Source organism: Odocoileus virginianus, chromosome 17 (genome assembly GCF_023699985.2).
Source record: "Odocoileus virginianus isolate 20LAN1187 ecotype Illinois chromosome 17, Ovbor_1.2, whole genome shotgun sequence".
Lineage (NCBI taxonomy): Eukaryota > Metazoa > Chordata > Mammalia > Artiodactyla > Cervidae > Odocoileus > Odocoileus virginianus.
In genome coordinates, this window is record NC_069690.1 from 34,639,068 (window position 1) to 34,664,021 (window position 24,954).

Sequence of the window (24,954 nt, forward strand, 5' to 3'; positions counted from 1 at the left end):
TGAGAGAGATAGAGATATATTTCTTCTGTTGCATATTTCAGACTTCACACTGAGCTTCAGGCACAATGCTGCTCCAGGTTCTTCTGAGAGCCCTGGCATAGTCTTCTTCCCATGTTGCTCATGAGGGCTTACCACTCAAGGGCAGAAACCCAGGCCCTGCTTGCAGTTCTGGGTACCTGGGAGACTGCAATGGTCTCAGCAGGCCCTGGTGCCCTGTCTTTCCCATCAAGGGGCAGGGTATGCTGGAAAGCCCTAGAGCCAGCCCCGCCCCCTCTTCTGTGGTCCCCTGGCTACAAGAGGAGAGGCTGACCCATTAGAGTCCAGCTCTGCAATGCTTCCCTAATCACCCGTTCTCTAGCTCTCAGAGCCTGCCACAGCACTTGTAGCCCCAGAAAGCCTCAGCCGTGAGCACCTCAGGCCAAAGCTGGGGGATGAGGCCCTAGAGAGTGAGGCAGACCCAGCCTCCTCCAGAGCAGCAGCAGATGGGCTTGTCTGGCCCCTGCTCCCCAGAGCCTTGGCCCACTTCCTGGCCCTGCTCTGGGCCCTATTGCACATCTTTTGTTTCCAGTTCATTCCCCACCACCCATTTTTCTTTTAAAAAAAAGAAAAAAAAATTAGAGGAGAAGGTGAGGAAGCTAGAGCCCTTCTCCCCATGTTCCTGCTAACATCTGGTCCCCAGCAGAGCCATTTCAGTGGTAAATACTATGCCCACCTTCCCTGCCGTCTGTGGGTTCTTGGTGGCTGATAAGGGTGTACAGCCTGGGCCTCTGGTTCTTGCCTGTGAGGGAGACAGCCCTCTGTCATCTGTAAGGTGCAATTTCCCGGGTCTTCCGGAGGCGCTGGCTGGGACCCTGCTACCTGAGTCGCCCATCTGCTTTGACAGGCCCCAGCTCTGATTTGGGGTCCGGGGACAGAGAGCTCCAGCTGGTCAGTCTGCAGAGCTCCAGGGAGGGACAGGTGGAGGGGCCCATGGCACACAGTCCGGCCACAGACCAGAAGCTGCTCAGTTCCCCATCTGTCCAGGCCTCCAGCGCTGGGCCAGTGAGCTCTGCATGTAGTCGGGCAGCCTCCTCCGCAGGCTCTGGCTGAGGCAGGTTCAGGATGCCACTCAGGCCCTGGAAACTCTGTTCCATATACTCGTTGTGGGGTGGCCCAGCGTGCAGCCAGCTGGCATCATCTGGGGGTGCAGAGCAGGAGTAAGCATGCCCCACCCGAAAGATCTCATGTCTGAGCACCCCAGTCAGTCCTGTCCCAACTCTACCACTGAGTCGCATCTTGCTGAGTAACTTTAGACTAATCCACAGAACTTTCTGTGCTTGTAAAACTTAGTTTTATAAAATCAAGACAATAATCCCCGAATTCCTAACTTGAGGATTAAATAAAACAGTGGGTTCAAGGTACTTTAGAAAGTAAGGTTCTTTTCTGATAATGGTCTGGTTTGTGTCACCCATGCCCCTTCTCAATCACCTCCAGTGGTCTCCAGAGCCCTCGGAAGCCTAGTACTCAGGCCTTTAGGCTACAGGCCCTGCTTACTCTGCCGGCCTTCCTTCCCACCTCCTTTGGCATCCTACTCCCTTCCACCCTCTGTTCTCCTCATGCACTAGACCCCTGCTAACTTTGTATCCCTCAGTTTAGAATATCCTTCATTGTCTATAAAAATCAGCTCCTTCAAGACTCAGCTCCAATAGCACTTGCTGTCAAGCTTGCCTCCACCACCCCACCCTTCATCTCCTCCATCAGACTGTGAGTCCTAGGAGAGCAGGGGTGCCTGTTCTGATCTGCCACAGCCACTGCCCCACCCTGGACCCCGTCCTCTTCTGGGTTACCTCTGCTCTGACCCACCTTCTCAGTGATGGGACATGGCTGGAGGAAGAAAACATCTACCTACTTACTGAACATCTACTGTATACCAACCACTTTTACCCAGATATTCACCCCTAATAGTCCCCAGAAGGTAGTCACTTGTATTGGGCCCCCTGCAGGAACCTACAGCCCACGCCTAGTTTAGAGCCTGTCTCCTAGCCTTAGCTATGTGACCTTCTCAACCTGGCTACCCATGGACTGGGAAGAGGACCAACATCAGATCTGCTGTCCTAAGAATGTGGAACTTGTGGACTGAGGGGCCCTGGTCAGTCTCCGTTGCACTGAGAGGCCATGTATTGAGAAGCCTGAGGCTGATCCAAACAGCACAGGATGAGGGACAAGGTGGCCCCGGAGAGACACGTCTGAGTTCCAGTGGGACCTGACTCATTTCCTGAGTTCCGTGGGGGAAAGCCCCACATTTTTCCAATAATTTCCCCCTTTCCCCTGGAGCAATTTGAGTGGATCTATGTTCCACACACCCAGGAGGTCTCTAACAATTGTATTTCTCTTACTTTACATGTAATAAGACTGAGGCTCAGGAAGGCCCAGTAATTTGCCAAGAGTAAAAGCCCAATTAAAGTGTCAGAGCTGCGTTCTAAAGCCAGGTCTGCCTGCCTGGGAAGCATAATACCAGAGTGCAGGGTTCTAGGATGCTTATGGATGGATGGGCAAAGCCACAATCTGCCCCCTTCCCCTTCTCTGATGGTTAGCTTCTTGGGATCACCTGTCTACAAATCCTATCCTGCCTGACTCCTGGGTATCATTTGGGAACTAGATACTTACCTTTCCTGAGAGGTAGTTTGCGGTTGAAGGTCAAGGGCAGCACGAGGAAGTGAGTCTCACCCAGGGGTTCCCAGAACTGAAGCAGTCGAACAGTCCAGGCCCCTGGCCGCAGGGGCCGACTCAGTGGGGGTTTGTACTGCGTGACCTCCGTTTCCGCGTCTACCACGATGTCATAAGATGTGGCCACCACATAGGTGGGGTCGATCCATACCACGGTGACTGTGAGGTTGGGGCCCCGGGCCCAGCGCTGCATGGCCACAGGCTCGTCCAGCGGCCCCAGCAACCCCCCAAAGTTCCGGAAAAGACGCTCTTTGGGGTCCCACTCGGTGCCAACCTGTAGGGAAGGAGGCAGCTGGGCAGAAGCCAAGGGAAAGTCCTCCTCTCTACCTGTTGCCCCCTCTAACTCCTGTGGGACATCAGGCCAGTCACTGTCTCTTTCTGTCCTCAGTCTCCCCCTCTGCAAAATGATGGGCTCAGACTGGGATTCTTAACATCTCTATAAGCTCTGAGGTTCATTCTAGGCTCCTGTTCTGACCTGCTCTGAAGTGTTGGGGGCAGTAAGGTAGAAATGAGATTCGAAGTCCTGCCCAGAGACCATCCCCACATGGAGCAAAGGCCTCCAAGAAAGAGACCAAGGAGACACTCAAAAGCCTAATCTTCTGGCCCAACTGGAATGTCCAACTCCTTATAGAAGAAAATCCCTGGGTGCAGAATACAGGCTTGTGTTGTAGTGGAACCAAGGTCCCCTCCCCGCTGACTGCATGTCCTCTGTGCATCCCAAGGCTGCCATCACTGGGAAAGAAAACCCAGGAATCCAGTCCTGAAAGGCAACCCAATCCTCAGCCCTCCCTTAGTGTCTGTCCCTCTCTCCCCATGACCCTGAGTCTTATGGGGAACAGGAGGAAGCAAGGGGAGGACCTGTCCCACCTCCAAACTCTGGAGCCGGCTGGCCTGGTCACTGTGCCCCAACAGCTTCAGCGACCCCTGGGGCATCAGCCACATCTCAAGCGTCTCTGCCGGCCCCTGGGCTGAGGACTGCACCGCCTGCGTCACCAAGTAGCCCTGGAAATGGTCGTCATAGAAATACAGGTGCACACTGGACGGCAAGCCCCTGGGCTCAAACCTAAGAAGGTTCCAGCAGGGAGAAAGGGAGATGCCATCAGCACACCCGACTTGGCCTGGAGTCCCAGGAAGGGGGCTCTGGGGGAGTCCCATCCCCAGGTGCTTTCTTTGCCCAGATCTCACACCCACAGATCCTACATGCCTGGCTTTTGCCATCTTCATTTTATTTGCATTTTTCCCTGCCTCAGGCTGGGGGCTCCCTGGGGCAGGGGCTGTCTCTTTCTGATTGTCCTCCTTACAGGGCATTACATCCTAAGAGTCTGCAAAATGTCAAAAGGAGGTCTCACCTGCAGAGTGGGTTGGCCAGGGGGGACGCAGCAGTGGTGATGTGGCGCAGGCTGAGGCGGGCAAAAGCAGTGTAAGCAGTGAGCATGACATCGCTGAGCCCACTGGGGCCATCAGCCACGTCATAGGTGTTCTCCCAGTAGGCCTTGAGGGCTGGGGTGCCGGGGGGGTAGCTGCCATATAGGTGGAAGTCCAGGATTTCCAGTACCTCCTGGTTCACAGTGGACTCAAACTTCCGGGCGAAGAAGGTGGGTCTGGAGACTTGCTGGAGTGGGAGAGGCAAGGAGGGTGAAGGGGTCTGGAGGTCCCAGAGAGCACAGCAGGGGAGGCGCCTTTTCCCAGCACTGCCTAGAGATCAGCCACCGAGGGTTTTTCCTGCCTCCAGTTTAGCCCCTTGCCCCTGGGGGCTGCTCCTGGTGAGAGTCCCCCAGATCCTCTGGTTGGACCACCCAGGATTGTTTCTGACCCTAGAAAGCACCCAGCAAAAAGCTGGGGTGAGGCTCTATCAAGGGCCAGAGATTGGGGGTCATGGGGAAGCACCTGCAGCCGTAGGAAGTCCTGCGGCTTGAAGTCGTTGGGGGAGCAGCCGCACCAGTCCACGATGTGCTTGTACTGGCACTTGCAGCCCAGCTTGCGGTTCCAGTTGGTGACCCGCAGGTTGTTGTCCACAAGGCTCTCGCAGGCTGGACTGTTCTCCAGCACAGTGTGAAAGAAGGACTGTGGGTGGCAGGGCGGGGCAGAGGGTGAGCTGTCGAGCCCACCACTTGCCCTCCCCCGCCTGGGCACGGGCCCAGTCACCTACCTCGGCTGGGAGCAGCGTGTACGTGTAGAACTGACGCAGCTGGGCCACAAGTGGGTCGTCTGTATACACCACGTACTCCACAAAGCTGCGAGTTAGCACGAACCAGTCCGAGCCGCCGTCCACCACAATGCCTGCTGGGATCTGCCGCTCGCCCAGACGCCACATATGCGAATCGCACTCATGGAAGAGCCGGTCCAAGCCCTGTTTCTTGATGAACCTGTGGGAGGCACATGGGCCTGGGGCTGAGGGTCTTGCAGGGTGGAATCCAGGCTCTCATCTTTCCAGGAACCAGCACTCCTCAATCTATGATTGGTTTGGAGGTTTTGCAACCCAGGGCTAAGGCCACCAAGCCCCCTGTGTGTAGCGCTTGTGGCGAGACCCCAAGACTAGGGCATCCTCCGCCATCCCCTTACCTGGAATTGTCCCGGCCATGAGACTTGAGGAAATTCTTGTCCCGGTTCTTGGACAGGAAAGCTACCAGCTCCTCATTGGTCCTGGAGAGAAAATCGCATGTGGGTAGCGTGTGTGAGAGTGGCTCAGTCACCAGCCCAGAGCAGACAGACCCCTCCAGCACTCTTTACCTTCACTCCTTGGCCCCATCTTTTCTTACTGAGAGCCATTCTGACCAACTGACCTACTCTAGGCTGATGCTCTGGGGTGGTGAGGATCTGAGTTCCCTGAGAAAGACCACCCCATCCTTCTTCCACCCCTTCCTGTCTGACCCAAGATCCTGGTTCAGACTTCTGGCTTCCTCTCCTCTCCACCTGTTGTCCCTTACAACCCTCATATCATCTTTCAACAATAACTCCTCTAAAACATTGCTGGGGCCCAGGAATCATGTTTGAGGTGTGCAGATCCCAGAATGAGGCTTTGGGGAGGGAAGAAGTCCATTGGGACCCTGGAACCCCAAGTCCTAAAGGAGGCCCACCTCCCATCTGCTGGGCTCAGAGCACCGCCCCACACCTGGTCGGGTAGTCAGTAGCACTGAGGTTGATGAAGAAGTCCCAGGCCCAGCCGGGCACCTCCAGCAGGTCCTGCATGCTCCGCAGATACATCCTCAGCAGGCTGGCCCCGCCCCAGATGGTGACCATGCGCCAGGGCGTTACCCGCACGTTATCATACTGCCGGGCCAGCTCCACTACCTCACGGTGCAGATAGTTGGAGCGCTGTGGGAGGTGGGGTGGTGGTGGTGGAAACTCAGCAGTGGAAGATGAACCCCAGCATCACAACCTCCCCACCCGGCCCCACCCCAGGGCGGAGTACAAGTGACATGAAATGGACAGAGCACGGGCTAGGGCTCCAGCTCTGAAGCAGCATGTCAGCTGGAGTGGGCTGCTCCCCCATTCCCCATTCTCCTATCTCTGGGCCACTGAGCAAGTCAGAGATACTGTCTGTCCATGACAATCTGGGCCTTTGTCCTACTTACTCAGATGCCCTGTCTCCCTGGCCACAGCAGGTACCTTGTCTACATGGACGTAGAAGAAATGCTGCCTGTGGTACACAGCCTTGAGGAGACGCTTCAGCTGCCGGATGGCGCGGCCATGAACCACCAGCATGTAGGCAATTCGCACTGGGGGACCATCCACAGGCTGCTGGGCCCGGACCTCGTCCCACGGGATGCCAGGGCTCACCTTTCCTGAGAATGTAGAAGAGAGGCATCAGTGAGGTCCCGCTGCAGGTCACAGGGTGCAGGCAAGATGGGAAGAGGGAGCTGCCTGTCGTCCAAAGGAAGAACCCTAGACGTAGAGCCCAGTGCTCCCGGGCCCCAGGTCCACCTCTGCCACTTAGCGCACTCATCGCCAACCTGGGCAGCGAGGTGTGCCCTTCCGGGCTTTCATCCCTGAGAACTGGGGGCGGGGATCCCTGCCGTACACCCTACTGGGCCACCACCTTTCTGCCTAGGCTTGTCTCTTACCAGCCCGCTGGCAGTGCCGGGGCACAGCCTTGGGCATGAGGCTGCCGGCCTGGTGCAGGCACACCACGTTGGCGATCTCCTGCTGGCACTGCTTGGAGCTGGCTCGGGCCAGTGCAGACAGAGCATCCTTGCCAACGATCTCGCACTTGGGCGTGAAGCTGTTGTCTGTGGGCTGGGGGGCGCCCTCCACACTCCCCGTGTCTCCATGCGGGAAGCCAGCCGCCCCAACCAGCGCCTCCTCAGCTGCTGCCCCGCTTAGGTTCTGGCGGCCTGGGGCCTCTGGGGGCGGGGTGGGGGGGATCCGCCGGCCGGTTCTGTGCCGGCTAGTTACTGCCCGTACCACCTTGGCCACGGGCACCCCAGGGCTCTCGGCACGGCCCCGCCAGCGCCCATGCCTTCTGCCTGCGCTGCCCCGCCGCCCAGCTGAACTGTCTGTGTCCTTGGAGCCTTCGCTGGGGTCAAGTGGCTGTGGCTTCTTCTGCCTTCCTTTCTGTAAAAGATAGGCAAACACAAGTCACTAAGACAGTTGCTCTCCTCCTGCTCCTTCAGCTTCTTGCTGGCTCAGGCTTTGAAGCCCCTGCCACCCTTTATCTAGAAAAGTACTGAGCACTCTGCACTTCTGCTGGGAGGCCTCCTTGACCAGCCGGTGGAGGAAATATCGCCCACCCCCAAGGCACCATCGCATCCACACCCCCTCCATCACACAGATCACAGGGCACTGAGCCTCCTTTGGATTCAGACACCACTTTCTTTTTCCACAAACAGGAAGACGAATAAGAGAAACATGCAGAGACCCTACAGACAAGAGCGTTCATCCAGCACTCCCACCCGGGCTTGACTGGGACAAGATAATGCTCTTCAGAAGGAGAAAGCATTCTGCCATCTATAGTATTTCCACATGGGCATGCTGAAGCTGCGACAGAGCAAAGGGGTCTTGCCTGGTGGAGAGGACAGAGGCGAAATCTGAGACCCCATTGCTGGTTGGGTTCCCTGGGAAGCAGAGACTAAGAGTCAGAGTGCAGGAGACTCCCTGGGGGGTCACACTCTGGATGATGAGGCAGCAGGAGCAGGCAGCTGCAGGGAAAGCCTTCAGATGGCCAAGCTGGCCTGACCTCTGGGCAGAGGGGCAAGGAAGAGCTTCAGACAACAGCTTGGCTTGGAGAGGGCCTTGACCAGCTAGTGGGAAGCTCCAGGGCGAAGACAGCCTAGAGATGGGAGCCCTGGTACTACTGCTGGGAGTGGCTGAGGGATGTCTGAGGAGGTGTCTGGCCATGGCTGGAAGGCTGGGGCGTGAAGGCACCTGCAGCTGCAGGCTGGCAACTCATTGCTCCCGGTGGCAGGGTGGCTCGTGAAGGGAAAACTGAGATAAGGGGAAGCCTCCACCCCTGCTTCCTGGCTCCTGCAGCCTCCTCTCAAACCTAGGAACCTCCCCAGTGATCTGGCCACCCTTGAAAGTGTGTATAGCCACACTCGTTCCAGCTTTCCCTGCCCTTCTTTTGTGATCCCCCTCCTTCCCTGCCCGACCAAATTCCATCCATCCTTCAAGATCCAGCGGAGTCTTCATGTGTGAGGCCGTCCCATGTGCCTCAGGGTGGGACGTTCTTCTAGCCGACCAACTCCTTGGGAAGAGGCTGTCGTGTCAGTTCCATCTCCCCAGTGCCCAGTGGAGTGGCTGGCATATTGGGTGTCTGGTTGGTGTCTGCTGGATGAGGCATGGACTGGACGGAGGCGCGAGAGGCCCCGTGTGACTACTCTGGAGTCACCAGGGCTTCCCACTCAGCTCCGTCACTCCCCCACAGTTACCCACCTTCTCTGAGCAGGTTCCCTCAACTATCAAATATAGGAGGGAAGAGTGTCCACGAGATAGAGCCTGAGATACTGCAACTAGAAAGAGCTGTTCCCTCTCCCTCTCACCACTCTCTGTGTGAGTCTCTTCCGGCCTGGCCTTCCAGCAGCAGGACTCACTGGACCACAGCCTCTGAAGTAGGCGCCTCAGGATGCCCTCCGGGTGTTTCCCTGGTGCGGCCTCTGTGGCCACTCCTTATCAGTCTTTGTGGCTGACCCTGCCTCATCCCCCAAGGCCACTTTGGGGCCTTTCCTTGTCCACGCTTTCTAGGGGACCTCACTCAGTCCCAAATTTCTCTCTATGGCCTAGAGGGGCTCCCTTGAACTTTCAGTTGTCTAACTGCCAGCCTCCTTGATGCCTCTCCTGGGAGTCTGATAGACCTCTCAAGCCACAAATCCAAAAGTGAACTCCTGATCTTCCTCAGTCGGCTCCTTCTTCAGTTAATGACCAGTCCACCCTTCAGGTTGCTCAGGCCAAAAACATTGGGGCATCACTTGGACCCTTGTTTCCCTCAGACTCCATCATCAGTACACATGTTGGGGCTCCCTTCAAAGGACATCCAGAATTTGATCACTTCTCACTGCTTCCATCATTACCATCCCTGCCTGGAAGCTCTGCTCTTACTCTGGTTTCCTACAGTCCATTCTCAGCAGCCAATATGCCCATTTCCCTACTCCTCTGCTTGAAGCCACCCATGGCTCCTGCTCTGAGGACAAAGCCCAAAGCCCTTACATGAACCTCCAAGGGCAATGGGAGCGGTGTCTGGCTGACCCCCTTCCTTCCTGACCTTATCTCCTACTAACCTCTCAAGCTTACACTCCTCCAGTCTTAATGTAATGGTTTTCTCAGTGCCCCTCCCTCCTACCTGGCATTCACTGTCCCCTGTACCTAGAACATTCTCCCGTTGATGTCCCAACATCCCCTGCCTCCAGTCCCTTGCTCAGGTGGCATCCTCTCAGGCAGGCCACCGTGTCCACAGTGGTGGCCAAGGCCAAACTCCAGCTCTCCCCCATCTTCCACTTTGTCTCTCCCACAGCACTTCTGTATATGTATAATGTATGTATAAGTATATAATGTATATATGCATTATATATATAATGTGTATGTAATGTATAATGTAATATGTATAAATGTATTTTTAAAAAATGTTTATTTATTTTATATAAGACCCGGCTATACCGGGTCTTAGTTGTGGTATGCGGGATCTTTAGTTGTGGCACGAAATTCTTAGCTGCAGCAAGTGGGATCTAGTTCCCTGACCAGAGATCAAACTCCGGGCCCCCTGCATTGGGAGTCTTAGCCACTGGACCACCAGAGAAGTCCCTGTATAAATGTATTTATATTGTGCTATTCTATGTCTCTACCCTTACAAGTATGTAAAGTCCATGAGGATAGAGCTTTTTGTTGTTTTGTTCACTGATGTATTCCTAGAGCCCAGAAGAATGTCTGACAATGGGAGACTCTCTCTCTTAACATAAATAAATTTTTGACCATGCCACACAGCTTGCAGGAACCTAGTTCCCAAACCAGGGATTGAACCCATGCCCTTGGCAGTGAAAGTTAGGCAGAGTCCTAACCACTGGACCACCAAGGAATTCCCTCAGTAAATATTTGTTGAATCAATGAATGAATGAAAAGCCCTTGGTGCAGGCTCGGCATTCAGTAAATGCTGTCATCCTTACTAGTATTAATGAAAGGGGACTAGGAAACAGTCACATGTGAAGTCAGGAGAGAAGCCAAGGCCTTCAGATACTTTGGACCACCGGGTCAAGTTTTCCCTGTCCCTCCCCTCCCTAGGACCACCCTCTCCTCCTCGTCAGAGCATGGCAGATGCCTTAGGGCCAGAGGCCCAGCACTAAGGCCCAGCCTTAGGGCCAGAGGCCCAGCCCTATACCCTGGCACCCCAGCCTTCTGTGCCCGGCATCCAGCCAGCCCTCTGATCTCTTGGGAGGTGCCCAGTGAGAACTGGGGATGTCTGTCTCCATCTGAGAAGAGATACCTGCAAGAGGGAGGGCAGAGTGGGGAGGAGGCAACAGGCTGTATTCTGTACCCATGCTGGGGAGGGCACCCTGGACTGGGAAGCTCCTAGGAAAGGTGGCTGCGGTCCCACTGAACTGAGTGCATGTAAACTGGTGATGTCGGACCTGGGCACACACTGGGTAGGGACAGACATTCTCAAGCTGAGGTGGGTGGAGATGGCAAAGGAGCTGTGGGTTCTCAAGATGGAGGCCAGTATCAGTGAGTGAGGAAGCTGGTCAGGAGGGCAGGGCTTGGGGCACAGGGCCAGGCTCGCTGTGGTGGGGGAAGGATGTGGGAGGAGCAGGCACGTTGGCATCCCGCACTGCAGCAGGAGCTGGCTGACCCTGAGAAGGACAGTCCCAGAGGGGCCTGGGGGACAGGAGGCAGCAGTGAGGAACTGCGGTGGGTCCCCAGTGGGCAGCCAGCCTCTTCCCATTGCCTCATCCCAAGAATGTTTATATGCGCAGCAGCAGGACCTCATACTCGTACCCTTTCAGGAGTTGCCCAAAGTTGCCCCTAAGTCAGAGTTCCCTCTAATTACTGAGGACGGGGACTGGCCCTCTGACATCTGCGGGGATGCATTCTGGCCTCCGAGGCCCCCTCTCCTCACTGAGGAGGAATTCAAAGTCCTTTCCTGGCTCTGTAGCTTCTTCTTGGAATCCTTCTCTGAGTTCCAGAGACAGAGAACAAAGCAATGCTGATCCACCACCTTTGGACTTCTCAGACTGTGCTTAAAGTAAGTGGTGAGACAATGTTTGTAAAAGCTTTGAAAACCATAAAATGGCTCTTTGGATGTTAATGGTCATCTCTGGTCTCCAACCTAGCCCTCACACATGGCCAGAGTGTGCATCTTAAGTGCATATCTCATTTCATCCTTGCTTAGACCCCCTTTGGTTTCAGCACTCTCCCACTGCACTTAGAATAAAACCCCAGCCCCTCACTACGGGCTGCAGGATGTGCCCTAGACTAACTTCTTCCAGGGATCCCACCACACCCTCCTTCCCATTTCTTGAAGGCAGCCAGCTAAGCCCATTCTCCTCAGGGCCTTCTGCCTGAACTCTGCCTTGCTTCCCCAGGCTAACTTTCAGCTCACAGGCCACTTCCTGCAGAAGTCTTCCTCAACCACCTATCTAAATTAGCCCTCTTGTTACTGAGTTTCCTTTCCACTGTCAGTCTCTCCCTTCAGACTGTCTGCCCACAAGGGCCATGACCTCATCATCTATTTTATTTATTTCTGTATCCCCGGTGTTAGCACAGTGCCTAGTATGAAGTAGGACTTTATATTTGTTGAATGAATGAATCCCTATTACCACTGTGCAGTAGTGAAATAATAGTAAGAGATATTTACTGATGGTTTAGCACGTGCCAGCAACTCCTGCAAATACTTCACAGGCATTACCAATGAGAGAGGTGATATTATAGCCCCCATCTTGGGGTGGGGAGCAGATACCATTGAGGATGCACACGGAAGAGGTTAGGTGATTAGACAGTGGTCACACTACTCACCAGGAGCAGTGCTGGAACAGGACATAGGACGGTAAGGTGGGGTGGTTCAACTCAGCGCTCACCTTCCTAAGTACTTAGTATGCTGCCTGGCTGCCCTGAGGTGGCTGCTGAACGGCTCCAAGCACTAATGGCTGCTTGGACTGCACAACCTCTAGGTTATCAAGGATCTTTTTTTCCATTCTGGTCCAGGGATTCCCCTATCAGGTTCTGCTAGGAAGCTGGAGGAGGTGAGGAGGCAGGATCCCAAGCACTGCACCAGTTCTCCACCCCAGGCTGGAGGCAGGGCAGCAGAGACCTTGAGGCCTGAACAGTCTCTCAGCCCTTCCAGAGATTCACACAGCCATGTAGCAGAGGGTCTGAGAAGCCCTGGATGCTTTACCATGCCCCTCCCCAAAGTGGTCACCAGCCCCTACTCACATATATTCCAGGGTCAGAAGGCTCCTTAACTCCTTGTCAGCCCATTCCATGTTAGAATGTCTCATCTGCCCCCAAAATCATCTCTTCGCCTTCCTGCTACTTACTGGACCACAGAAAACAAGCTCACTCCCTTCAGATGTCACAGAGTCAGCCTCCCCTAACCCCTAACCTCAGCTCCTTTTGGAGTTATGATCTCATGTGACTCTGTCCCAGCTCCCCTCACCATCCTAGTTTGTTGGTTCTCCCCAAAAAAGGCAAAAGCAGTGATTCTCCCAATTTCCACACTAGGCCTTCCAGACTGCCCAGATGCAGGAAGAGAAAATGGATATTAGGGCTCCCTTGGGCTTCACCCTACCAGGAGGAGAGGCCCAAGAGGACAGGTCAGAGAGACTGACTCAGTCCACCAGAACCCAGGGATGGGGGCGGGGAAGCCCTGTTCTCTGGTCCACAGCTTAGGGTCAGGGTTTGACTTATCCTCTTCAACCTTCCAGGATGGTCTCAGACCCCACTGGACCCTCCTGATCACACTGGGGAAGACATGTCTAATCCTCCAGGGAAAACCACATCAGCCAAGAGACTCTCAGAACGAGGACCTGAGGGCTAAGAAGAATGGGATTTGCCCCTGCTCCACAGCCTGGGGCTCTGCTAAACTAGCTGCTGCTGTCCCCATTCTCTTACGGTCAGAGAGGGCGAGTCCCCAATTCCCTAGTGTCCTGAGGTCAATTCACCAGCTCAATTCCCCTACCATTCTCTTAAGGAGACCCATGCAGGTGCTTCAGACCCCTGGCTGAAGAAGCCACGCCTCAGGGGCACTCCAGTTCTCTCCCTCGGGGTCTCCCTCCCTCTCCTCAGTTGCCAGACTGAGTCCCACCCCCAGGCTCCACTTCTTAACTGGCCAGTGCCCCTCTGAGGGGCGGGTCGGCGCGATTGCCCGGGGTCCCTAGGCCCCATTCCTCCGCCCACGGCGCGCACACCCCCACCCCCTCCCAACTTCAGAAAGTTTGGCCTGGGGCTCCCCACCTCCAAGCCGGCTCGGGCCCAGCCGCGCCTCCTGGCCCGGCTCCCCGCCACCTGCGCCTGACCTTCACTGCTCGCGGAGCTGGAGACCACCCCACCAAGACTCGCTCCTCCCGCCCGGGGCCCCTACCAGCCCCGCGGCCCGTCCTCCGGGTCACGCACCGTCCCCGCGCGCAGGCCCCCGGCCCGCCTGGGAAACGGGCGCCAGGGGTCCCGAGGCCCCGAGCCAGGCGGCCGCCCGTGCGCAACACGCAAGCGGCCCGTGTCCCACTTCCCCGGCGGGGGCCATCCGTTTCCCCGCCAGGACGCCGCGCGTCCCCGCGCCCGGCCTGCCCGCCTGCCCGCCCGGCCGTCGGAGCACCTCGCCCGGCTCGTCGTCCTCCAGGACGCTGAAGCTCCACACCACTAGGCCCTGCAGCAGCAGGATGGCCAGCGCCGTGGCGATCGCCAGCTTGTAGCGCCGCACCAGCTTCTGCACCCGCGCGCTCGCCACCATCTTCCTGCCCCGGACGCAGGGCGCGCGCCCAGCCCTGCAACCCGGCCGCGGACGCGTGCACGGTCACGGGCAGAACCGGCTTCTCCCGAGGGAGGCGGGCCTGGCGCGCGCCGGGGCGGGGCCGGGGGCGGGGCCCGCAGGCCCGAAACGCCGCGCCCCGCGGGCCAGGGGCGGAGCCTGGCCCGGCTGAGCTAGCTGTCCCACCGGCTGCCGGCCTCTCGCGCGGTGGTTCATTGCCTGTCTAGGTCAGTGCCCCAGCTCTTGCGTGTTCTCACCCTCTTCCGGACGGCAAGCCCATGGAACCAGAGTGCAAAGAGGTCTGTGGCCTCACCTCTCTCTGACTCGCCGCCTGGTGTGGGGTGAAGGTGGGGTGGAGGAACTCAGCTTCGCCGAGACCAACTCCCTCTCGGCCCTCGTGCACGCAGAGAATGCTAGAGCGCCCAGAAACGCCGAGTTGGGAGCGACTGTGTAAGTGCCACAGCCCTTGCTTTAAAACCTTGGAAGCCGCACCTACGGGGCAAAGTCTAACTCCTTTGACTGGCATCTGAGGCCCTTCACAAAGCCTTGTTTCCTCTCTCCTCTCCCTCTTATCCTAAGCATCCTCAGACTTCTACTTGATTCGTGGTTATTGAATTATAGGGTGTGTCAGAACCATCCGCAGGACTTGATAAAATAGATTGCTGGTCCCACTCCCAGAGTTTCAGAATTTTCAACAAGTTCCCAGGTGATGCTGAGCTGCTAGTCTGGGAGCACACCTGAAGAACCACTAGACCTTTGCAAGTGCTGTTCCCCGGGCTCCGCCCTAGCGGCTGCTCCGTTACTTCACTTCCCCTTCCCATCCGAGGCGTCCTCCCAAGTGCTTCCCCGGCACTGCGCAGCCCAACACTGTCCACATACCTGGTTGTAACTTCTCTGGAATCATGGCCTCTTTAGCTTTGAATCCTTAGCTCGGCGATGGACACCCAGCAATGCTCAATAAATATTGTGAAAGAAAGAGCGAATGAAGCCCAACCTCCTGTTTCATCAGCTAATCCTAACATTTTTGGAAAGCCTGGCGTGTTCAAGCGGGGCACAGAAAAGGCCTGAACCCCTGCGGCGCTCCCCTAAACGTGTCAGGTCCACTGAGAGGGAAGGGGATAAGAAGCAGGGCATGCCCAGCATAACCAGGTCCGGGCCAGGTGGTGAAGCCAAGCTCCCTGAGAAAGAAACCATCAGAAGGGCAAAGTGAAGGTTGACGATTTATAATGAAGATTTAAAAAATCACTACACAGAGATCTGGAAAAAGAGATGATTTAAAAAAAAAAAAAAGCTTGAAGGCAATGATAAAAGGGTTTGGAAGTTGCCAGGGGATAAGCTTGGTGAGGAAATTCTGAATACAGATGTAGTTATTTGATGGCTCTTAGGTAAAACCTCCTTTAATTATCTTCTGCCCCTTTGGTATTTGTAATCATTGCACTCCTCAGTATTAGTTAAGTGGGAGAATTGTAAACAATGTTTCAGATGACAGGCTACTTAAGAGAAACTATCCTTCAAGATTTTGGAAAACATCAGTTGGCATACCAGCAATTGATAGGTTAATTAAATATAGATTTGTGTGCTCATTCAATTGGGTCTCCTAGGGACTGTCTACCTGTCCATAGTCCCCCTGCACCCAACAATTAAAATAACTTTATTTTCCGCTGATTTTTTAATTTATTTCTTTATTTTTGGCTGTGCTGGGTCTTCGTTGCTGCGCTTGGGCTTCCTCTAGTTGTGGTGAGCAGGGGATGTTCTTCGTTGCTGAGCATGAGCTCTAGGCTTGGGCTCAGTAGCTGTGGCTCACAGGCATAGTTGCCCCACGGCATGGGGGATCTTCCCAGACCAGGAACTGAACCCACATCCTCTGCATTGCCATAAGAATGGCAAGTGCATTCTTACGCATTAGACCATCAGGGAAGTCCTATTTCCACTGACTGTGCAAATGATATGTACTCATTATATAACATTTAAAACATAGAAAAAATAAGGAAAAAAATAAAAGTCACCTGCAATCCCACTCCCTGAGACAATCGTCATTAGTATTTTGGTGACGATCCTTTCCCCATCTCTTTACGTGTGTGGAATTTTCCATGAATGGCAGCACATTGCACACATGGTTTTTAAATATAGAAACTTACTTTTAAGTATTTCTCTCCCCTCCCCCACTATGTTAACAGTCTGATTTCCTTCCTACCTTCCTTCTTTCCTTTCTTCCTTCCACTTTTGTGGAAATTCACACACACGTACACACACACATGGGTTTTTTATTTGGGGATGAGATATGTCATATTTTATTTGTGTGTGTCATTATATTTTAAAAGTTGAATCATATTACATACACTTTGTATCTTGCTTTTCTCCCTTGATCATAAACACATAGTAGAAATTTCCCCAGGACGGATGGGACCCATTTTTTAAATGACTGCATAATCTGCCACTCCTTTTTTGAATGAACATTCACTTGGTTTCCAGTTTTTGTGGCTACCGCAAGTCTATAATATGAAAAGTGAAAGTGAAAGTCCCTCAGTCATGTCAGACTCTTTGTGACCCCATGGCCTGTAGCCTGACAGGCTCCTCTGTCTGGAATTCTCTAGGCAAGAATATTGGAGTGGGTTGCCATTTCCTTCTCCAGGGGATTTTCCTGACCCAGGGTTAAACCCCGGTCTCCCGAATTGCGGGAAGATTCTTTACCATCTGAGCCACCAGGGAAGCCCCAAGAAGATTACCTGTTGATACAGCCTTTCTGCGGAGTGGGTAGCCATTCCCTTACCTGATTCTACAGTAATCCCTATTCACTGCTGCTGTGTTTCTAGAGGATCTTCCCGACCCAGGGATCAAACCCAGGTCTCCTGCATTCTAGGCAGACGCCTTACTATCTGAGTCACCAGGGAAGTCCTAGTGTTTCCTAGGAATGGGATTACTGGGGAAAAGGGAATTTTAAGTGCCGATAGCTATTGCCAGATTGCTTTTCCAAAGAGTTGTGACAATTCACTTTTCCAACAGCATTGTATGAAAGTATGGTTTTCTGGCATCCCTTCCAACAGAAATGATTATCACTTGAATTTTTGCTAATCTGATAGGTAAGAAGTGAGTGCCTTGGTTGTTTATTTGTGATTTTCTGCTGAGGAGTGTCTCAGTTGGTTTCTTGACTGGATTTTCTTTTCCCAGAATTGCTTCTTCATAATCTTCATGAGTCTATCTATTGCTATTGCACTGTTTGTCTTTTTCTTATCAATTTTAAGAGTTTTTCATCCTTTTGAAATTGAAAGTATTCTTCAATTTATCACTGTATTTTGATTTTTTTAAGATCTAAAAATAGAAAACTTTTCTTGGAATCAGTTATGTTCCTCTTCTTTTATAGCTTCTCATTTTCTCTTCAGGTTGGGTGGATCTCTCTGATTCTTGATAAGATATACAATCTCATATGTTTTCGCCTACAATATTTATTTTACATTTTACATTTAAGTCTTTAATCCATCTGAATTTTTTTGTGTGTATGGTATGAAGTAGAGTTGTGGAGTCCTGACTTAGCACTTATTCCTTGTCACTCTTATCAGTACCCGTATAGATTTTACTGTTTTTTAATTGATTATTGGTAATTCCCTGGCAGTCCAGTAGTAGTGTCCCACACTTGCACTGCAGGGGCCCAGGGAAGTAAGATTCCACAAGATGCGCAATGTAGTCAAAATTATTAAAAATAAAAATATAGGATAAATTGGTTATTGTGGTATAACATGCCTTGATTGATTTAGACTTGACCATACAAAATACGAGGTTCATTGCTTCCCACCGTCCCCTCTTCTATCAGGTTCCCCTATAACTTCCATTGTGCATTTTATTTCTTTTAATGTAGAAAGCCTTGAAAATACAAAATGGCTCCTCAGAAAATCAGAGCGGGAAAGCAGTTTTAGTTTTAAGTGGGCTGCTTCTATGATATGTCTTTTCTCATATGATGGCACTATCCTTAGACCTTAGCTTTAGGAGAAATATTATGATATGTGGATGCTGGATGTTTTTAACTTCAGCAGCTAGAGCTCAAACTTGACTCAGGACCAAACCACAGGGAGGTCCCTGCAGTAACGTGTCAGGGCTATGCTTCCCAAGCATCTCCATGGGCCCTGTCTTCTTGCTTTTATCTAATTTCTACGTCTTTGTCCAGTTCCTTGGATTGACACTTGGCTGGGCTGTCTGTCTGCTGGACATGATCCTGGTTTTACCCCTAGATGCTACCTTTGGGACATCTTTTGCCAGCTCACACCCAACCTGGCTCTGGATTCTTGGGCCTCTGCTTGTCAGGTATTAAGTTCGAGCATCTATTGAAATAATTGTGTGTGTTTTTCTAATGTGAGATGATGGTTGTTTTAAAAATAACTTCCACATATTAAAATATTTTTGCATCCCTTAGAGTAAATGTAACTCAGTCCTAGTAGATTTTTTTTAAATTGTAGTATAGGTTGAATTTAACTTGCTAGTATTGTTTTTAGAATTTTTATATCTATTTTGTAATAGAGATTGACCTATACCAGAGGCTGCAAACTGGTGACCCATGGGACTTGTTTATGCGACCAGAACAGTTTTGAAGCATTTGATTTTGAATTCTTAAATAAGGGGTGCACACCCTCCAGCTCCTGTAGTTCCCACTTTTCCCTGTCATTTCACAGATCAGTCAACTTCACCCGTTTATATTAGTTTCTGGTGCTTATAAACACTTGAATTTGTAACCTCTGGTCTATGATTTTCTTTTCCAGACTTAAGAATTAGAGCTTACAACATAAATTGAGGAGCATTATTTCTTTATTCTGTGTTTTGAAATAATTTATGCAACAATAGGGACTGTTGTATAATAGTAACAATAGACACTGCTGTCTCTTAACATTAGAAAAGTCTTGCCAACAAAAGCATAAAACTCAGGAGTCTTTTAGGGAGCTAATTCTTCAGTAACTTCTATTTTATTTTTCCTTCTTGGTTATTGATCTATTCAGAATTTTGTACTTCTTTTTTTTTTTTGGATCAATATTGGAATTTATGAGTCTTTTTCTGAAGAAGAATTTAAATGCTCCACTACATCTCTCTTATTTTCCTTCCTCCATTATTTTGTATGTATTGCATGTCAACAGTATGGATTATTCCAAAACGAAAGGGTCATAGCTCTTTCAGTTTTCTAATTAGCTAGCTGAGAGCCCATATCCAGTATTACCTTTCTCTTTAGTCCTCTGAGTTGTCTAAAAAGCCTGTGGTGACCACATGCAGTTCACAAAGGAGGTGTCAATTAGGCTCCGGGCTCCAAGCTGGGGAGTAGGAAAGTACTTTGGATAGGACCTTCTACTCCTGCAAATCATCTTATTGCCACTGTAGGAAGCTGGTCTGTAATTAGAAGTCCTGATGGGGTTTTCCACATCCCTACCCAGGTCCTTGCGGCTGTCACTTCAGTCATGACCTACTCTTTTCAACCCTATAGACTGTAGTCCACCAGGCTCCTCTGTCTATGGGATTCTCCAGGCAAGAATACTGGGGTGGTTTGCCAGGCCTTCCTGGAGGGGATCTTCCCCACCCAGGGAATTAACCCCAGTCTCTTAACGTCTCCTGCATTGAGAGGTGGGTTCTTTACCACTAGCAACACCTGGGAAGCCTTACCCAGGCCCCGAAGCCGCGACAAAATGCCCACTACTTGGTCTCCCTGGATTTAATTATCAGTGCTCAGCTCTTTTACCCCCAAACTCCATCTGCTAGTATGTTTCCATTGTGAAAAGTGGAAACTCTATCTCCAAGTGACTTAAACATTAACAAGAAGAAAGTGGAAAGTTCATGCTTTGAGGTAGCCTTTATGCTCCAAACATATAAAAATGAGAGAAAAAGTTGCAAAAGACACAAACAAGCTAAAAATAGGATAAACATCTCAGGAGACAAGAAGGAGAACCAACTGGTGGTGAGTAAGACCAAAGCCAAAGACCTGTGGGGGTAGTGGGAGCTAAAATATTGCACATGGACTAGAGGATAGAGCCAGACTGAAACCAGATTGGTTTCTGGCTGAAACCAGGGATTGGAGTGAGGCCCCCTTACTTGTGAAAGGATGCTGGAAAAAAAAAAAAAAAAAGGATAACTGACCAGCTCTCAGGAACTGTGGCCAAAACTGTAAGCCCAAGGAGGCAGCAGAGGAAAGATACCCTCATAACCAAGAACTGAGTCAGCCCTGTGCCTGAATCTACAAGACCCTCAAATTAATGAAGCACACAAGTTCACAGTGACCTTGTGTTCAAAGGTCATGTTCTGGACTAATCTTGTGGACATAACCATAAAACTAAATCCACCAGACAAGAAAGAAGAGAAACAGAGCACAAAGCAGAATCAAAACCTCCCAGCCATAGTGAGCCTGTAAACCAAAATTCCAAAGCGCATAAACTCATGAGGAAATCAAATGCCAAAAAAGACAGCCAACTGGACAACCTAAGTAGAAACTTATAGATGAAAGTTATTTTTTGGACTAAACTTGCAAAGATTTGAAAATAAGGATGCTCAAATGCAGATGAAAATGAAATGAACATATAGATACAAAATGTAAGCAATTATAAATCTCAGAAATAAAAACATAGTCATGAAATTAAAAAAACCTCAAAGATGGGATGAGTTTTAGACTGGATATAGTTGAAGATAAAATTAGTGAACTGGAAGATAGTTCTAAAGAATCTACACAGAATGCAGCAAGGGGAAATAAAGAGATTAAAATAAAAGAGCAGTTCAATGAGCAGGAGGATGAGACTCCAAAATATGTCCAATAGGACTTATCGAATAAAGAACAAAGAAAATGATGGGGAAGTAATATTGAAGATATAATAGCTGAGATTATTCCAGATATAGAAAAAAGTACCCAATCTGGTAATGTGTATCTTCCTAAGTGTGTTTAAGCAGTTCACATTTATTGCTATTAATTATGTATTTGGACTTTCTTTTACTATTATGCTATATTTTCTGCTTACCATCCTTTTTCTCCACTTTCTTCCTCCTTTTCTACCTACTGTTGAATTGATAAATCTTCTATTTTCTGTTTCTCTCCGCAGTTCCAGGGTTGACACAGCTTTTGTCAACTTATTTGATGCCTTTTGCTTTTAATATCTTCTTGTGTTTTAATCACCTCCTGTTCACTCCACTGGTGAGGGATAGATTACTACTCTAGAGTTATGGGGATGGCTGAACACCTGATACCCAGTTCTGGGCAGTTTGTTAGTCACATATACTTACTGTCCAGGAGAGGAGGGCACAGCACACTCTGCAGGGCCGTATGGGGGTTATACTCAGAAACAGGGTGGACAACCTGGGGAGGCGGACATTATAGTATCAAAAGTGTGAGATGAACCCTGGTTTTCATGAGAAGGTGTTACTGGCTTATTTGAGTAATCGTGCAGGTGAGAGGGAACTGAAGCCTACTTCTGGGTATTAAGTAGGACCTTATCCTGCTCCCCTTGATCAGGAGGGCTGTTTGACTAGGGACCTTACTGGAGGGAGCAGAAGGGGGGTGGGAACTTAGAGTTAGGCCATTCAAGGCCCTCTCAATTTCACCAGGAATCAAGGCAGCACTTAATATTGGGTCTTAGTTTTAGCCCTAACACATTTTGCTCTTAATTTTCATTTTAGTGCTGTATAGATTGTTTACTGTAACCTTTAATAATTTAGAAAGCAAGAATTAGAATTCTTTATTAATTCTGCTTTTATTTACCCTAAAGGTTTTTGATATGATATTCAATGACCATGGGCTTCTCTGGTGACTCAGACAGTAAAGAATCTGCCTGTGGAAGCAGGAGACCAGGGTTTGATCCCAGGGTCAAGAAGATCCCCTGGAGAAGGGAATGGCAACCCACTCCAGTATTCTTGACTGGAGAATTCCATGGACAGAGGAGCCTGGCAGGCTACAGTCCATGGGACGTGACTGAGTGACTAACACTTTCACTTCTTTCAATCATCATAGTCCATATAGAACTATGTATTTTACTCCTTGTTGTGGAAAATAAGTTTTCCCCTACTGGTTCCCACTATTTCTTAATTTTATCTGGGATTATAAAGTTCATCATTTTTGTTTATAATAGCTAATATCTTTGAAAGAAAATTACTTTTTCTGAATTTTCAATTTGAAACTATTAAAAAATTTATTTAGAGTAATGTATATGCTTTAAGTTATATAGCTCAGTTATAACTTTAAGTTATAAGTTAGGTCTAATGTCCTTTTCCAAAAGGATAATTTTTTTAAAAATTTATTTATTTATTTGGCTGTGCCAGGTCTTAGTTGCAGCATGTGGAATCTAGTACACCTCAGTTGCAGCATGTGAGCTCAGTAGTTGTGGCACTTGGGCTTAAATATCCTGCAACATGTGGGATTTTCCCAGACGGGGGATCGAAACGGTGTCCTCTGCACTGTAAAGCTGATTGTTAACCACTGGACCATCTGGGAAGCCTGATCATTTTTAAAGTGGGTTAGGAATTTTAAAGTAAGGCATATTTATTGCAACAAGCCAGCTGAAAAATATTTCAAAAGAGCCAGTGAGCTCCCTTTCTTTCCTTACTGCTCCCAACCCTCAGAATTAATCAGCCTTGACAATTTTCTTTTTTTCCTTCTACATCTTTCTCTCTGCTCACATAAATAGTCAGATGCAAACCCTTTAGTAGGTTCCCCCTCTTTATTTTACAGAAATGAAATGATAGATAATTTGTCAGAAATCGCTATGATAGTTATTACTTTAGCATGTGTGCATGCGTGTGTTTGACTGCACTCAGTTGTGTCCAATTCTTTGCAACCTCATGGACTGTGGCCTACCAGATTCCTCTGTCCATGGGATTTTCCAGGCAAGGATACTGGAGTGGGCTGCCATTTCCTTCTCCTGACCCAGGGATCAAACCTGTGTCACTTGCATCTCCTGTGTTGGCCCGGCAGATTCTTTTACCACTGTGCCACCTTACTTTAGCATAGATGAACCATAATTTATTAAACCATTAACTTGTTATTGGACATATAGGTCATTGCTAGTTATTTTGCCACTATACTTTTTGCTACAAGAAGCATCATAGTTCATATATCCTTACATACTTTGTTTTTAGATTTCCAAGATTGAGATGAGTGTGTACACTTTAATTTTTTTAAGATATTGCCAAAAAAGATGCTAGATTCACATTGTCACTTTTTCTGGGAGAATATATGAAAGTTTTCCCCCTAAACTTCTAAGAAGGTACTTCAAGCTGGATTTTTTTTCTTGTTTATGAATTTTTGCATCTGATGTTTTTTTCCTGTGTCCTAGCATACATTTTCAAGAAGAATACATTTATTCAAGAAGAGTACTTGGGGAAAGGAAAGAAGAGTACTTGGAAGGGATTATTTTTTTAAACAACATCTGCACCTGAGAAGGTCTTTTTGTTACCTTCATCATGAGTGAAAACATGGCTTTTCCTTTAAGTTTTTCTAGATCAGTCTATTTCAAACTATGGTCACAATCCACTCAATTTAGTAGACTGTCAGTGCATTTTAAAAATCTATAAAATGACACAGACAAGGATAGAAGACATTAAACTGCATTGAATGTAGTAAAGATAATTATCATGTATCATGAATGTCCAGAGATCTAAGTGAGAAAATTAAATTTTTTTATCTTTTATCCTGTTAAAATATTATAGATAATATATATGTATGTTAACAAAATAAAATGTATTTCTAACAGATTGAGGTTAAAAATTGATATTGACTTCTCTGGATGTTGTGAGAAATCTGAAATCATTTTAATTTAGGCTATTTGTTTTTATTGCCCATTTGTCTATAAGATCCTTATTTATCTCCCCTCTTCTCAGTTTAAGTTTCTTTTAAAAATTTTTTTAAGGACGTATTGCTTTAAAAAACAAGCAAGCAGACAACAGAACTGAGGATATTAACTAAAAGTAATATCTCTTCCTTCAATTTCCTGTTTTAAGGGTGTGTTTGTGTGTGTATGTGTTCCAGAAATTTTCTTAACTTTTTTTACTTTGAAAATTCCACCATAGTGTGTCTGAATGTGGTCCTCTTTTCATTAACTTAGCTCAGGACTCAGAACATGCTCTCAATTCCAGCTGAGTTCTTTCTGCACTAGAAAGTTTTCCTGTTCCCGTGTCTTTGATTACTGCTTTTGCTGTATCCTTTTCTCTCTGGAGCTCCTATTATTCCCAGGTATATCCCCTGTGTCTAACTACCTGTCTCTTCCTTTTCATCTCTTTAGCATTTTACCCGTGACCATGTTACTTTTATTTTCTCCAGTGTCTTATCTGCTATTTACAGTGTCCATCATGGGTTTTAACCCAGCTATTGTGGTTTCTGTCTCTCTGCTGTATTTCCTGCTCTCAGATTTCTGCCTCTTTATTATGATCTTTTCTACTTTCTCAGTCTTTTCCAGAGTCTCCTGGAATCTTACTGAGAATTTGAATCAGATACTCAGATATTTTTTAAAAACCTTGTGCAGCAGTAAATATTTTTGGTTCCCCCCAAGAGAGGCAGCTTCCTCAGAACCTTGGGGGGGATATTTAACTTTTGAGCTGCAGAATCTTCCCAGATCTTATGAGGTTTCTTTGCCTTATCCATACAGAGGAAATTCTGTGTGCCCAGGGTGACTGTGAAGGTGGAATCTTGATTTCTCTGATTTCATTTTTCCATGTGGGAAGATATGAAAAGTGGGAGTGGCAGAGGGGGACAATGTCTTCCACTCACTCTCAGAGAAATCAAATGAGTGAATGTGGCTCAGCTCCTTCTCAGAATGTTTTCTGGGCTGCTGTTTGTCTGGCAGTAATTGGCTTGGCCCTGAAGCAGGCAATGTGTCAGGGCCTGCTGGCAAAGTCTAGTTCAGGTGTGAATGACTAGGGAG

General features: G+C 49.4%; 1 protein-coding gene and 1 long non-coding RNA gene across 2 annotated transcripts in view; one reads left to right on the forward strand and one right to left on the reverse strand.

Annotated features, from left to right (window-relative positions):
• XYLT2 (xylosyltransferase 2) lies at positions 1–14,159 on the reverse strand. The gene is made up of 11 exons (XM_020914011.2): positions 13,937–14,159; positions 6,771–7,260; positions 6,316–6,491; positions 5,819–6,021; positions 5,269–5,349; positions 4,856–5,072; positions 4,594–4,770; positions 4,056–4,318; positions 3,574–3,769; positions 2,647–2,980; positions 1–1,177 (listed from the first exon to the last, which is right to left on the reverse strand). The coding sequence occupies exons 1-11, from the start codon at positions 14,069–14,071 to the stop codon at positions 855–857; spliced, it is 2,595 nt and encodes an 864-aa protein (XP_020769670.2). The 5' UTR covers positions 14,072–14,159; the 3' UTR covers positions 1–854.
• A 33-nt stretch (positions 14,160–14,192) lies between these two features.
• LOC139039097 (uncharacterized) overlaps positions 14,193–24,954 on the forward strand; it is a 28,561-nt gene continuing 17,799 nt past the window's right edge. The window contains exon 1 of the long non-coding RNA XR_011492278.1: positions 14,193–14,539. This is a non-coding gene — a long non-coding RNA (uncharacterized lncRNA). The remainder of the gene's footprint in view (positions 14,540–24,954) is intronic.